Below are 16813 nucleotides of genomic sequence, written 5' to 3'. Positions count from 1 at the left end.
TGTTAGAGTAGATGAGTGGCTTTACTATGTCATTTTTGTAGCAGTAATAGATTCCTGTAACCAATGTGATTGGAATATAGAACAAAACCAGAAATTTTGTAGATGTTTTGGTGCAGAGATATTTATTGTTTTTAGAGGTATGCATGTAGTGGGAAATTGAGTGTAGTGGTCTTTCAGGTAAAGTTAAACTCCTGGAACACTTTAATGCACCATGTATTGCAGTAACTTACACTGAGATTCTGAACTGACTACACAGGGATTGGGGTGCTGTATGGCCCCATCCCTAGTACATTACAAAAGCTTTCTGACGACAACGCTTGTAATACTGTCACGCAGGACAACATTCAGATTACAAAGAAAGCTGGGATTATGCACAGAGACTTAAGAAGCACAGGACTTTGCCAACATAGAGAGCCACAGAGGATCAAACCAGACTGGGCTGGCTCTGGCTGGGCGGGGATTTGGTAATGCTGCTCACATCTAACACTGTTTATGGATGACAGAGTCTAGCGGGTCCCGCACCTGGTGTGGGGTCTGTTCAATCGCACGCAGGGCTGAGTGTGCAGACATGTTGATGTCCATGAGCCTGGAAATGGCTTCCTGCAGCTCCCCCTCTGTCCCGCACACTGCAATCATTCCTGGAAACAAGACATACATGTTAGATTATCACAGTCTAGGCAGGATAGCAGTTTATAGAGCAAACAGAAGAATTTCTCTTGTCATGGCAGAGTTCAGAGTCAGCAGACTAATACACACCTGGCTTCTTGTCTGCTAGGTAGGTGCAGTACGTGTTGAGAATGATGGTGATTTCATCATGGGCTGAAGAGGCCTCTCTGGGCCACAGGGATCGGTGCTGCCGCACAAACTGCAGCGCCCCAACCCAGCGCTGATCAGCCACAAGCTGCAGCAGCTGTTAGGGGAGAGTAGTTGATATGCAGTGTTCAGTGAGGTTTAACATTTTATCTTAATTCAACAGGTACAGTCATAGCGCCCAAATCTGAGGTGTGCATTTTCGTGCTCTGGTAACCTGCTGACACATCTTTCCAGGTTCCTGCTAGCTTGGGCTTACCTGCAGCTCTGCCTCAGGCTGGGAGGCTGGGGGCACCACAGGCAGCTCCAGGGACTGTGAGCCCAAGGAGGACGAGCTGACTGGTGAACCTCCTTCGGTGCGGCCCAAACTGCTCTCACAGGCACTGCCAACTTCACTCTCCTCTCCTCCAACACTCTCACACTCACCCTCCTCACCCTGCAACAAAATACGTCTAAGGTTTATTTTGAGCATGACGGCAAACTTTGAAGTCTCATCACCCTTATTGAAAAATGGGAAAATGAGAGTAAACTAAGCTCTGAAATGATTTCACTACCATTCTACTACCCTGAAATTCATGGGACAGAAATAGTTGATTTAAAGAAAACCTGCCCAGAGTTGTGATGAAGCTCAGACAATACACGTGCCTCCAATGAACTGACCTTCTGGCAACTCCCTCCGGCGGGAGGGACTGGGAGCTACGAGTGGGGGTGGTGGGTGGGGTGGAGTCCAGGGTTTCTGCAGCTGCCACAAGTTTGCCCTGGAGGGTGCTGAGCTCAACACTGTGATCACTTGACTGAAAACCACCAAATAGTTTTAATTTAAGCACTGGATAGCAACAGAAAAAATGTTATTTAATAAATTTTTATGCAAACTGATACTACTTGTTTTATATAACTAATTATACAGAAAGACTTTATTCCCTTATTAATTTGCTTAGTGGAGGATTTTTTTTTTATAGTACATTTATTTCGTGCTAGCCTACAGTGCTGACCCCTATTCCATTGGTAGTATGGGATAGTGTCATATATACCCCTGCTCCCTCTATGCTGTTTGCCAAACAGCCTCCCTTGACAAACCTGTGTGGCCCGGGCGGCCTGCAGCATCACCAGCAGCAGCTTGGCATAAGTGTCGTACAGCAGAGACAGCTGGAAGTGCAGCTTGTATAGGCAGCGGCACAAGTCAGTGTGCTGCTCATCAGGACACAGCTCGGGAAGACTCTCCCCTAGGTTCTGAAGCTTCACTGTTGACTTGATGCCGTCTAGACACTGACCACGTGGAAGGAATGATTAATATTTTTGGCCAAGGTGACTACTATATGCTGAATCCATGGTGGTAAGTTATCTAAAGGAGCTAAAAACAATATTATAAAAGAAGACTCGTTATAATCAAGCCCTAAAAATTTAATTGTGTGTGTGTGTGTCTTACCCTGTTGGCATTGTCCCGTTTGTCAAGGTAGGTGTCAAGGTGTTCGTGGAGGGCGATGAAGGTGGAGCGGAAGCGAGGGGTGAGCTGCGTCGACGTGAGCAGCATGGTGTCCACAAACACATAAGGGAGAGGAGCCGTCCCTGACACACCCTGCCGGAGAAACAAAAGAGTGATGCAGGGACTGGGGAGGAAGATGAGTAAAGGCCTGAAGGACGATAATTGGGAAGAGGAATGTGCTATCATCCACCCCCCAAAAATGAAAATTAGGTGGCTCTGCCGAGAATAAACAAATCTCAAGAAAATGTTAAGAGACTGAAGAAAAGAGACCGAGAGAGGAAATCAAATGGTGTAGGAATGTCAAAAAATATGGAAAGGACATTATAGCAGAAATTTCAACAAGATCATTAAAATAGGGTTGGGTTATAATATTCAGGAGGCATTAAGAAAAGGTACACAGACAGACCCAAATGGCATGATGTACTCACTATAGTGTATAAATATCTCACCTCCATGTGCGGGAGAAAGGACACATAGGCGTGGTTCATCTCCCGCCTCACCAAGTACTGGATGCTCTCCCCGACCAGCTCACTGAACTTCATCACACTCTCCTGCATGGGGGAAAGGTTTCTGTCAGTCTGGCTGAAGGAGAAACATTGGAGAACACTTAATCCGACTCTTCCCTTGATACAGTACACTTAATCCGACTCTTCCCTTGAAACAGTACACTTAATCCAACTCTTCCCTTGATACAGTACACTTAATCCGACTCTTCCCTTGATACAGTGCACTTAATCCAACTTTTCCCTTGATACAGTACACTTAATCCGACTCTTCCCTTGATACAGTACTCTTAATCCAACTCTTCCCGTGATACAGTAAAGTTGGAATCCTTGAAATGCTTTACTTTTATTATTAGGATGGTCAAAAGTTAGGTAAATATAAAGTTGGGGCATACACTATAGATGTGCATGGCCTCTGTGTTCATCTTGTGTGTCTGTGGTGAGTAAGAACCTGCTACCTCAGGACATGACAAGTGTGACATCCGAGTTACCAGTTTACCTTCCACGGGTTTTCACAGGCTCCATGTATACTTAGCTTAAACAAAAGACCACCTTCTCAATATCTGTTCATAATTTGTGCAGTTACAGCATATGCAATTTTCTCATTATTTTCCCCAGCTCACAGCAACTACACAACCCCATTCCACACTCACAGAGAAGACAGTGCTGAAGAGAGTACAGGTGCGGTTGGGGTGGGCGATGGGGGCGTCTGTGGCGATGAGAGAGAGCAGGTGTGCACGCCAGGTATCTTCTAGGTCGTTAGGCTGCCGGATGGGGCGGAAAAGCATGGCGGTGATGCTTGGGGAGGGGTTGCAGGGCGTCATGTCCCCGAGGTCTCCTTCACTACTCTCACTGGAAAGGAAAAGACCATGAGAATAACTATCATAAAATTCCAGGAAGGTCAAGAGTTAGCACCTTCATGATAAGTCAGAGAAAGAGTTAAGAGTGACTGTGTGGACAACTGAGAACAAGGAGATAACAACAGTGACGTACTCTGATATGGAGGTCGGTGAGGCTGGGCGGCGAGTACTTGTATCCAGCGTCAACTTGGGTGTCGGCGCTGAGACAGAAGTGGAGGCAGCCGAAGACACCACTGGGGGTTGATGGTGGTGATGGTGGTGGTGAAGATGATGAAGCGAGTGGTGGTGAGAGTGCCGGTGAAGGGAAGTGGAGGACGACGAGTGCCGCGATCCACTGAACGCCACTCCCACCGAGACTTGGGTCGTCAATAGGGGAGACTGATCCTCCTCCTCCCACCACTGCTGTCGGCTGGCGGAATGACCTTTTTGGCATGGGATGGGGTCAGGTCGGCACCTTGCATGTCCTCCAAGTGGCTGGAAAAGTCTCCCTCCCCAAGGTTGCTTGGGGAGCGACGCCTCACGCCCCAGAGGTTGAAGTTGTCTACACTCTCCTCCTGTGAGAAGACGGAGGAAGTGCAGTGTGAGGAAATGCCGCGTCGAGGGAAAGGAAAAATATTGTACCCCATAAAAGCAAAAGTCATGAAGGAAAAGAAAAAGTTAAATCCCATTAAAAATGTAAATTCATGAAAGAAAATAGAAAAGTTGTACCTCATTAAAAAAGTAAAATTCATAAAGGAAAACAGAAAACTTATAACCCATGAAAAAAAGTAAATATTATGAAGGAAAACAGGAAAATACAACCCCCATAAAAAAGCAAAATTTTTGAAGGAAAATAGAAAAGTTGTACCTTATAAAAAAAGCAAAATTAATGAAGGAAAACAAGAAAGCTACACCACATTAAAAAAGGAAAATTCATGAAGGAAAATAGAAAAAGTTGTACCCCAGAAAAAGAGTAAAAATCATGAAGGAAAATAGTCATACCTCAAAAATTAATGAAGGAAAACAAGAAAGCTACACCACATTAAAAAAGGAAAATTCATGAAGGAAAATAAAAAAAGTTGTACCCCAGAAAAAAGTAAAAATCATGAAGGGAAACAGAAAGTCATACCTCATAAAAAGTAAAATTCATACAGAAAAATAGGAAAAGAAAAAAAAAGTACTCACTCCCTGACTCTCCAGCTCATACTCCAGGAAGTCGAAGTCCTTGAACACCGCAAACTGCTTCTCCGAGGACGTCATGTCGTCAGCCGTGCGGTCGTTGTCGCCCGGGGCCACCGAGACCTCCTCTGTGGACGAGGCCATCGAGGACTGCCGCTCCAGCTCAGAACTCTGGCTGAAGATGACCTGTGGGGGGGAAGGGGGTGGGGGAGGGGGGGAGACAGAGGCATTAGGCAGGTAGTGGTGGTGGTGGAGGCGTTGTGGTAAGGTAACGAGCCTTATATTGCTCTGTGTGGATTTTTCTATTCTTTGCAGATTTTGTAGGTGGCAAGTTTGTTTGGCTGTGGTTGCTTATAACTAGTATCGTTACTGTTAGTTATTATTAGTTACTGCTGTTTTGTTATGCTTATTATTGGAAATTACTGGAGGAACAATCTGAATGTCTTCCTAAGTAACCAAAACTTGCCATTGAAAAAAGATATATTTTCATATTTTCAAAGACAACTTGGTTGGTGAGGTTGAGCCCTTGTGCTTTGCCTTCACACCCCCTGGTGCTTCCACACACTCCCAGGCACCCCATGGGAGCTCTGCCAGTGATGAAGAGTGTGAGGCCACAGTGAGGTGCACAGTGTGCTGGCTTGGCATGAAGGTGCACCCCTGGCACTGGGCAGCCAGCCACTCACCACCAGGAGTCACTGTCTCACAAGACTGCCCCAGTACAGGCATAAAGAATTTCCTCTGTCCACCACAAGTCTCACAATTCAGTCTACATAGAGCTGTGCACTGTAACAACAAATGCCACCCACAGTAAGAGTTGACTCACTTGAAAACATCACTCATAGCTATGAGACATGAAGGCCAGAGGCAAGTGAAAACATAATGCTAAGGCAAAGCTATGTCTGAACAAAATGACACCACACGATTACACCGTCAACACAACTAAAGTAATGAGCAAGACAAGGAATCTAAGCAGTGGTGAACACACCTCATGTTCACTGAAAAATTAAATTTAGAAACCAAGCTGCTGGCAAGTCTCACTGTGGGCTAATCTATGCCAGACTGTTCTTTGGTGCATTCAGGTAAAGCAGATTACGTATGCGCGCACACACACAGACACACACACTCACAGACACACACACACACACACACACTCACAGACACACACACACACTCACAGGCACTCACACACACAAACACACAACAAAGAAATGGGAAGGACTGTGATTCAAGATCTGAGGAGGTCAAAATGATGAAGTTTAGCAATTTCTCTCTCTCTTTCTCTCTCTGTCTCTCTCACACACAAACTCACACTCACACACTCACTCTCATATTCACACACACACTCAGAATGCAAATATGTGTGTAACCATCCACACAACTGGGATCACAAGTTAAGCATGTGATCAGACCATGGTGAACCACACACACACACACACACACACACACACACACACACACACACACACACACATGCACCAGAGCACCCACACACACACACGCACCAAAGCACCCACACCCTCACACACACTCAGGCAAGGGAGGGTCCCCCAAGCAAGCAGGCAAGCAGCAAGCCATGCACACTAAGTCAGGCGAGGCAGACATGCAGTGGCCACTCTACTACGACCTTCCATAGCAAAGGCAACTTGTTAGTAGGGTTCCAAGAGCAAAAAACTTAGAATCTTTATTCTGACAATTGCAGTGGTCTGGCAACTAGAGTTTGCAGTTGTGGGATGTGTCTGTGAGGCTGATGTATTTGCACTGCCTAGAGTGCAGAAAAATGGGGAAGTAGAGTGCAAAACATGTTTCAAAAATAATGCAGGGCAGGGTGGAGACATAGATACATTAAGAACAGCCACACCAATTGGACAAACTCTTTCTGGTAATTGTCAGCATATATTCTAAAATGTTAGTAAAGGCAGAAAAAATGTACGGTGAATTTTTAGTTAAAAGTGAACCAAAAAGTTGTTTTGGGAAGGGGAAAGGAGAAATTTTGGGGCTGTGTCAGAGAGAGAGATAGAGAGCTTCCTCTGTAACTCAGGATTCAAAGAAATAAAGTAAATAAACCGAAGTGAAAGAAAGCAACCGGTAAAGAAAGATGAGAAGAAACTCAAGGGAGCACCAGGAACATTTTGATGCTGGCAAGGCATTTGTTCCATAGTTTAATTTTTCTTTCTTCGGCGAGGTTACTAAGAAATGGCCAGCCTTTTCCATTCCTCTTCCTGAGTGCCAAACGGCAGGAGACACAAGTTATGGTGTATCATGAAAAAAGATAAGCATGAGAGAAGAGAGGATGGAGGGAAAGACTGAGAATGTAAAGATTTCAGTGGTGAGTGTGAGTATATTTACCTGGTTATATTTACCTAGGTGATATACAGAATGTGAGCTAAACTTGTGGGGTCTCATCCCTAAATCTAAATCCATTTAAAATAGTTTTAAATTTATGAATATTTCAAGCTTGAACTATCCAATTTTCGAAATCATCCCAGGTGTCAATGCATCTGTTAGAAAAAGGCGTGTTTCTTGATATCTCCAAGGCACCTTGTGATGGACAGCTTTTTTTTCAATCATTAATAAGGGAAATGAAATGAAGACACCTACACCGCTTTCCTTTATATATCGTTATGGTTTGGGTTCCTATAACAAAAGCAATTCAGAATTTTTGCCATGCAGTTTGTTGCAAATAAATAGAAGTAAGCAGTGCACCACATTGTTGGGCCAGATGTAAATTATATAAATAAATTCTTGTCCCATTGTCCTCGGTGCATAGTGTGGCGACGGTGGTGGTGATGGTGGCAGTAGTGGTGGTGGTGTTGGCAGTGGTGAGTGGGGGCAGTCATGGTGGTGAAGGCAGTGTAAATATTCATAAATATACATGGAAAGAAAATAGAAATGTAACAGAAGTGCCGAGTGAGTGTGTGAGAGAGGAGTGGCAGTGATGATGGAGGAAGAGTGTGAGAGAGAGACAGAGAGAGACAGAGACAGAGACAGAGACAGAGAGAGAGAGAGAGAGAGAGAGAGAGAGAGAGAGAGAGAGAGAGAGTTACCTTGCTGGCGGGCGGCTCCTGCTGCTACCCACCCCAAGACCATGGAACAGAGAGACACCAAAGACCACAGGTTAATGTAGCAAGCCAGGCCCCCCCACCCCTCCTGGATGGTCTCGGGGTGTTGGAGGTAAGGGGTCACTCGGGTCCTCCCACCTCCTGCAACTCTCACTCAACTTCTACTACCATCACTTAACCCTTTCTACTATTCCCTCTACTCCTTTATACTCCAACTGATCCCTTGCTATTGCCCTTTAATTCTTTCTATTCCCATTTATTCTCTTGCTGCTGTCCCTTGATTCTTTTTATTTCCACTTATCCGCTGCTATTCCCCTTTGATCCTCAGTATTCTCACTTACAATCTATTACTGCTCTTCAATCTTTTCTATTCACATTTTCTTTCTTGCTACTGTTTCGATAATTTCTGTTCCCTCTTAACTCTTCCTACTGCTTCTCCATCCTTTTCATTCCCACTTATATTCCCTTCTACAGTTAATCTATTCAACGTCATTCAATCATTTGTATTTTCACTCAAAACATGATTCTACCCTCAGACCCTCTTACTTCACCTCAACTCTTCTGCATCTCATGGTTGTCAGTTTACTTCTCTCTCCAAGCTCCCATTCCCTCCTTCCACACCTTCATTCCTAAATCTTTACTGCTTCTTTGACCGTCACACTTACGTTACATCAGTCCCTTGCAACTAAGACTTTGTTCTCATCACTGCTAATGACTTTCCCCTAGAACATTTTATAATCTCACCCACATAGTTTTATATCTACAGTAAACGGCTAACGACTATATATTTTCCTACATTTCCCACAAGAATTAGTTTATCATCTCCATCCCTACACCCAATCTCTTCATCAACTCGTCTTGCCCCATCTTTGAACCTGCCTTACCCTATCTTCTCCTCACTCAAATCACCCTATCTATCTATATCTCCCCTCTGTCGCCCATGTCACCTCCTTTTCCCTCACTTTATGCATACAAATCATTCTGCCTCTGGGGAATTTGGGTCCGAGGCTGAAAATTTGGGATTAGCTGCATTATTCTATCACACCTTGGGATGCAGAGGTGTGTTCTTAGCCCCCAGAAGCACCTAAAGCTAAAGGAAAGGGCCTATGTGGTGTCTTAGGGGAACATGGATCCAAGGAAATGCAACAAGACTAGGTACACTAACGCCCTTATTCTTAAACGTATCGGCCTCCCGTTACGACTATTTTGGCCACGGAGAAGATTTACCGGGTTTTCATGAGTGGGTGATTTCCAGTCCAGGGTGCAGATGGCGGGAAAACTATCACTGAATCATTAAACAGGCCATGAAAACCCAAGGAACTTCTACTACGAGAGGCTTTTTCAGGGTTTTCATAAGTGGTTTTCTAGTCCAGGGTGCAGATGGCAGGTAAAACTATCATTGGGATCATAAAACAGGCCATGAAAACCCCAGAAACTTCTATGAGTCTTTTTCAGGGTTTTCATGTGTGGTTTTCAAGTTCAGGGTGCGGATGGCAGGTAAAACTATCACTGGAATCATAAAACAGGCCGTGAAAACCCAAGGAACTTCTACGATGAGGGGATTTTTCAGGGTTTTCATGAGTGGGTGATTTCCAGTCCAGGGTGCAGATGGCGGGTAAAACTATCACTGGAATCACAAAACATCCATGAAAAACCCAAGAACTTCTATGAGAGGCTTTTTCAGGGTTTTTATGGGTGGTTTTCAAGTTCAGGGTACAGATGACAGCTAAAACTATCACTGGAATCACAAAACATAAATGAAAACCCCAGGAACTTCTGCTACGAGAGGCTTTTCAAATAGGCAAACGGAGGTGACGATAAGTTTAAGAACACGAGACAGGAGACTAAAGAGGCAGTTAACTTAATCGAATCATTATGCAGAGTGGACCTCACTACGAGCCAGAAACTGAAGATAGAGAACATTAAAAGATTTTACTGTTACCGAATGTTTTCCCAATTCGCCACTATTAGGTAAAGAATTGAAACTTTCTGAGGACTGAAAACTTAACATTGGTCAGCATAGCCACCTCCTCCTCTACCTCCTCCTCCTCCTCCTCCTTCTCCTCCTACTACTACTACTCCTACCTCTCCTCCACCTCCTCCCCTATATGTACACTTTTCATGGGACCCCCGGACACGCACACATGTGCACCCAGCACTTTACACACACACAGGCCCCCACATGCTTGGACGCCAGGGAAGGGAGCTGCTTGGGGGTTCAGGGAAGGGAGGTCATGCATTGTTAGTTTGATTTACCGAGGGGAGGTCAAGGAGGAGGGAGGTGGGAGGGGAGGGGCATGCAGACTCTGGCTCCCTTCCAGCGCTGACCACTCTCCCTCTCTCAGCTGTCCAGGGCGCCTCAGCAGGGTACAGAATGATGCCTCACACAGCAATACCAAATCATACCCCAAAATCATACTGAAGCCTTTAATATTTTGGGTGCGGGATTGCTACAGTGATTATTTTCCTTTGGCTTCTTATTTTTTCACTTGCTTCTCATTTTTTATTTTTTTTTCTAGCTTCAACCTTCTTTGATTTAAGCTTCCCATCCTATTCTTTGGGCACCAGCTGTTGTGTTAGTGTTCTTTTGCTCCATATTTTTTTTGCCAGGTTAAAATCTACACAGGATGAGGTAGACAGGAAGCACCACAACACCCACACACACTAATATCAACTCTTTTGAGGCATGTAAAGGCAGTCAACAGCCATCTTCAGCAACCCCATCACTCCATCACACACATTTCCATCTACTCATAAATTTTGAAGCCACATGTCATTTTAATTTTTCCCCAATGAAGGCAGACCTAGGCAAATAATAAAGGAAAGTGCCCAGTACTGCCACCACCAGACAACTCTACTTCCGCACTCTATAGCTCTGCCCATGACTCCTGCTGACATGACCCGCTGAGATGCCCTGGGCGGGGAGAGGGCGGTGGCAGGCCAAGCTCAGCACCCAGAGATTAGTAGCTACACGTATGTATGTACACAGATTACAGAAGGTTACACATGTACATCTAACCATTCTACGGATAATCCTAGTAGTTAAGATATACACAGCTGGTTAATCATGGAAGGGAGGTGAGGCAAAAAGGTGGAGTTTTAATACACTTTTACAGACCACAGACTACACACACACAGGAAGAGATGGTAAGTTTTTAAAAATAGATGCTTTAAAAATTATTACTCCCTTTTGCTATGTCACTCACACTTATGACTACAGTGAAGTGGACGGATTGGATTTGGTACTCTCTCTCTGCTATTGTTATATTATGTGTCTATTGTTATGAGGCTGTGTTATTTTCATCATTCATTATTATTATCATCATTATTATTGGTTACATATTATTATTGTCGTAAATGTAATTATTCTTTCTTAGTATTATTGTTATAGTATCATGATTATTATTGAGGTCAACGGTTATGAAATGTACAAAAACACGGTTAGCCAAAGAGTCATTGTTAGACCAGAATTCAGTTCATGCACACACGTACACGCACACAGACAGACGAGCCAGTGTGCCCACATGGAGACGTGTGTGTGTGTTCGGTTGTCCTCGGGGTTGTGGCTTACGCGAGACTCCAATTTGATGACCTTTGAACTCATCTTAAAACTGTGACTCTTTTAATTTGGTCATGTCTAACTCTTGGGGACATCTTTTTATTAATTGGAACTATGAACCTGTCTTAAAACTGTGACTCTTTTAATTTGGTCATGTCTAACTCTTGGGGACATCTTTTTATTAATTGGAACTATGAACCTGTCTTAAAACTCCCTGATTCTTGATTTAGTGACTGATTTGGTGACTCATAATTTTCTGGAACATACTTTTTACTGATTTGAACTTTGAACTTGTCTTATAACTGTCTGACTCTTGATTTGGTCACTCTTTAGGACATGCTTTTTAATAATACAAACTTTGAACCTGCCTTAAAACTGTCGTAATTTGGTAGCTAATAACTCTCTGCAACACACTTTTTGCGATTTGACCTTTGAACTTGTCTAACTCCCTGACTCTTGATTTAGTGACTCCTTTCTGGAACATACTTTTTGCTGATTTGAACACTGAGCTGGTCTTAAAACTCCCTCATTCTTGATTTGGTCACTTTCTAGAACATACTTTTTAATATTACGAGCTTTGAACTTGTCTTAAAATTGTAGGACTTTTAATTTGGTTACTTCTAACTCTCTGGGACATACTTTTTTGTGTTTCGACCTTTAAACTTATCTTCAAACTATCCGACTCTTTAATTTGGTCACTCCTAACTTTCTGGAGCCTACTTTTGACCAATCTGAACTCTGATCTATTATTGAAACTGCCAGACTCTTGATATTTTTTTTAGCGACTCACTACTCGCAAGGTTGGTAATCCTAAAATCACTGACTCGCAGCAACACTGACCAACTCATACTGAAGCAATCAACTCTAGATGACTCCACAACTGACTCATCTCTCCACAAGCACCGAATCGTAACAGTCAACAAACAACAGTGACACTAACTACACACTGGCTGTTTATTTTAGTCAGCGCCAACCATCCAAAACAAAGAAGGTAGTGGTCGTAACATAAGCCATTTATGCACAATTGAAAAAAGCAAGAGTTACTCTTCCTACCAAAAAAGTTAAAAAGGAAAATATCTACCGCTTCAAACTCCTGCTGATGACACAAGTGAGGGAACCACAAGTGAAAAATGGCTTGGTGGATAAAACTTTTGTTTCGTGAGATCAAAACCGCACAAAAAACTCATCCAATTACATAAAAAAAAAAATAAGGAACTGGTGTGTAAAAAATCATAATATAAAACTGAATACTGGAAAAAATAAAATAAATGAGGAATAAAATGTAATGGCAAGGTGTGTGAATTAATAAACACATGAATCAGTGGAACAAGCTTCACAGCGCGTGAGTGTCAACAGAACCGCCGCTCTCGCTCACTGCATTTCTACTCGTGAGGGAGACTTGGGAGACTAACATGCTGTTTTACAGGTGTTCAGGAGGTTCACAGAGACCCTCCTTCACTCCTGGCCTGTGGGAGAGGTGAGGAAGGAAGGAAAATGTTAGGTTACGTCCTTACACCATGATTTTCTTTATATAGTAACAGAAGCAGCTGAAGGGGAAAAAATAGCTCCACCAAAATGTTCCTGACTTTTAATTTCTGCAAAAAATCAAGGTTTTGTTATAAGTTTAAGATGTGAAAGGCAAAAGGTTTATAAAGGTCTTTAGATTTCCCGGCAATTTCTGGTTGCTTTTAATGATATTCTCATCTTTTCTCTTATTTCTGGTTATTTATCATTACTCATAAAAGTTAGTTTTGTATTCATCCATCTACTCTCTCTTCTCTTTTTACCTCCAATTTCTCCCACTCAACCATCTCTTGTCCTTTCTTCATCCCCATTATCCATGCCCTCATCCATCCCTCTCCTCTTTTAACCCGTAAGTCATGTGGGATTGAGATTCTGAGTGCGGCCGCTTAGTGCGGCTATATCAGCGTAGAGATTGACCTTCAATAAATGATATCTGTTATAAACGTGTCATAACATTACAATACACACATTCAGTTCTAAATGTGTTGTATCCTTATTTCTTAGATTTTCTATCAAAAATGTTTTTCTGGCAGTATCTGTCAAGGGAAACTTTTTACGCTTCTGTTTGAAAAGTTCGCCCAGAAGGCTTACAAGCAGCCATCACCAGCCCAGAAGGCGACAGCAGTTTGCGGTTAACCCTCATCTTTCTCCACATCAACCCACCCTCACCCTTTCCTCCATGTCCCTATCCATCCTCTTCTCTCCAACTCTCAATTTTCTACCCATCAACTCTCCTCTCACTCCATTCCTCCTCCTCCAGACTCTGTGAGAGCCAGGGTGTCTTCCAGCCAGCCACGGTGACGTAATCTGCAGCGGAGGAGAGGAGCGGGCGGGGAGGCTGTAGCCTGGCCCCCAGCCCCCTCCAGCACGCCTGCACTGGAAGCCCCCTCACTGCTTGCTGCATCCCTGAGGGAGTAAGATGAAGGGGAAATGTCACTCTAGAGGTTGTTTTTATTGCATCTTTTTCTTCCTTAGTTCAGCCACAACCCTTAGTTACCCTTTTGTAGAGGTTCGAATGTTGGCTATCACGGCACCTGTCCTGTAGAAATGGTTCAAGATGTCTTTTCTATGCCTAAATATGGATTTTTGAAAGCCAATTTCATTTTTATTGTATTGCTGTGGTCTATTACATAGAATGTATCCATGACCACGGAATGACGTATTGAAAAACAGGTATATTTTTATAAAAATATGCCAAAGTGGTGTCATAATTACTTATCAATATACTTCCAAAATACTGCTCCAGTAGATCAGCCATGTATATCATTCCAACTTGAATAGCAATTTCAATATATTTCTTGTGTTCATGCGTACAGTCATCGCCGGTTGTGTTGGTGTTTGGGCGTGAGGCCAAGGTTGGCGGGTTGGCCCAGCAATGAGTCATGATAGCCAGACACGCTGCTACACCCTCGCTGTTAGCAGTGTTGTCCTGCAGTGCAGTGTTACTACAGGCAGCCTTGTTAGTTTCTCCAACAGGGTTACAAGTGTCTGTTCTCCTTTAGAGCTCATTCCTGGCTTTGAACCTGAGCTTACTTCAGTTTCAGCCATACATTTTCATGGATATATGACAGTCCAGAGGTAATACACAATTACTCTTAGATATACTTGTAAAAATTGGGATAAAAGTGTAAATTGGTACAGTAGCAGAGCAATACCAAATTGGTCGGCAGCAAATGCAAAGACGCGAAGCTACGAGTAAATGTGGGAAATGTTTGGGGTATGTGATCAGCTGGCGACAGGGCGGCGGGCTGTGGTATGCAGGAGTACCAACATAAAAAACATAAATTCGTATAATGGGTTATTTTGGCAGCTGTGTGTAATTTTTTGTTGTTGGTGTTACAAAATGTTATGCTTCAGTAATGAAGGGATAATATTGTGCTACTTATATACACATAGAGAAATATAGTAATTTGTGCCGTGAATAAATTTGGTACTATGATATGATCTATAGAAAGTTGTAAACAATCCTCAGATATATTTTTACAAGAAACTCAAACTAAACAACAGTATAGTCATGAAGAAGCATTCACAGTGTGTCGGAAGCAATAACAAGAAGCGGAAGCTACATAGTACTGTTCTACATGTTTTCCACGCATTCACCACTGGAGTATTGGTGCCACGCGTGAAAGGACTCCACAGAAAACGATGCTTATAGGGAATACACATATATCGTAGGTATTTATATCGCTCAAATCGCTATTTTTTTCAATTTTATACAATAATATTATTTGGCCAAACTAAACCCCAGTTACACCTGCTTCACTCCTATAAAGCAACACTGTACGGGTTAAAACACTTGAGCACTACCATGCACAAAACTTTCAACTTACTGCTCAATCCATAGGAAAGCCACTGATTTGCCTTTCTCTTGTTCAAGGGTTGAACATCATCAAGGTCTTCACTAGACAGATTCTGAATCCAATCGCCTTTGTCGGTCACCGCTGTCATGTCCGCTGCGCTGGTCACCGTTGTCATGTCTGTTGTGTCGGTCACGACCGTCAGCGCCTGCTGCGTCGGGTCACCGCTGTCAGTGCTTATCACGAGATCGTCGTCTGTTGTGTCGGTCATGACTGTCATGCCTGCTGCGTTGGTCACCGTCATGTCTGTTGTGTCGGTCATGACCGCCGCGTCTGTTGTGTCAGTCACTGCTGCCAAGTCGCTGCATTGGCCACGATCATCATGTCTTTGTAAGGATAACAAGGTCACGTCTGTTGTGTTGGTCACTGCTGTCATGTCTGCTGTGTCGGTCACTGCTGTCATGTCTGCTGTAATCGCTGCTGTCATGTCTGTTGTGTCAATCGCTGTCATGTCTTCGCTTTGTTGGTCACTGCTGTCATGTCTCGTCTGTCGGTCGATCTGTTCCTTAGGCTGCTGTTGCGAAGGTCCAAATGTTGTGTAGGGTATCAGGCCGACTGCCTTCATCTTGCTGTTGGAAAATTACTCTTCTTTTGCCGGTTACTTTCACATCTGTGAAATATATGTATTAGGAAATATTAGTAATTATCCTGGTCGGACATTAAACTGTTTCAGTGATGGGGCCACAGTTCAGAGAGATTTGTGGTTTTGAGGAGAGTGGAGTCACCTTTATGGGGAAACAGCCTCAATATATAGATAGATAGATTCAGCTACATTTTACTACTCATATTCATCTCCAGATTGAGATCACATCATAGATGACCTTTCATCCTATATAAGAAATACAGTAATATGACCCTTTACTGCACATGGACTGCATTCTGTTTCTTCTACATCAGGTCATGATCACATAAAGCAATTAGTTGTAGAATACAGCTACATCTTACCGTCAGAATTATGTCTTTCAGATTTTTTCTTGCTGCACTTGGCAAGTTTTGTGTTGATGTGGTTGTAAGGGACAACCTTTTGTGGTGGGGGAGCAATCATATTGTAAAGATGGCCCTGAGGCAAAGTCTGTGAAAAACAATAGCTGTTAACAAAACAAAATTTACTATGGTAATATCGTCATTCAAATATGCTTATCTACAACAAACCTATAATAAAGCAAAATTGGCAGGAAGAGCAAAGCAATGTGTTGGAGATGGTTTGGTTATGTTGAAAGCAATGGAGGATGACAGGGTTGGTGAAGAAGATGAGTGCACGTTCAAACCGGGAGGGGGTGCGAGGAATCTGAGAGGCGGCCGCGTAAAAGGATGGATTGATAGTGTGAATGAGGCAGTTAAAGGGGAAGGGGACTGACACTAGAGCATAGCAGTAGAGTGATTGTGCGTGACAGGAGCACAGGAGGCAGCTAAAAAGGGCACACAAAAAGAAAAACAATAATAAAAAAAGCCCGCTACTAAGCTGCTCCTAAACAAAAGAAAAACAAAAGAGGTGTCCAA

General features: G+C 43.3%; 1 protein-coding gene across 1 annotated transcript; it reads right to left on the bottom strand.

Moving 5' to 3' along the window:
• Positions 1 to 480: 480 nt before the first annotated feature.
• LOC126993634 (protein furry-like) lies at positions 481 to 15557 on the bottom strand. Its single transcript, XM_050852804.1, is given in 16 exon segments — positions 481 to 638; positions 757 to 910; positions 1070 to 1262; positions 1471 to 1604; positions 1888 to 2076; positions 2237 to 2386; positions 2743 to 2844; positions 3450 to 3644; positions 3780 to 3916; positions 3984 to 4043; positions 4046 to 4060; positions 4063 to 4210; positions 4821 to 5164; positions 5352 to 5401; positions 13679 to 13862; positions 15383 to 15557. Coding segments are annotated over 16 exon segments (2388 nt in total).
• Between the last annotated feature and the right edge of the window lie 1256 nt (positions 15558 to 16813).

The sequence above is a fragment of the Eriocheir sinensis genome, unplaced genomic scaffold, assembly GCF_024679095.1.
Source record: "Eriocheir sinensis breed Jianghai 21 unplaced genomic scaffold, ASM2467909v1 Scaffold647, whole genome shotgun sequence".
NCBI lineage: Eukaryota > Metazoa > Arthropoda > Malacostraca > Decapoda > Varunidae > Eriocheir > Eriocheir sinensis.
This window is presented reverse-complemented; position numbering and strand designations above follow the sequence as displayed.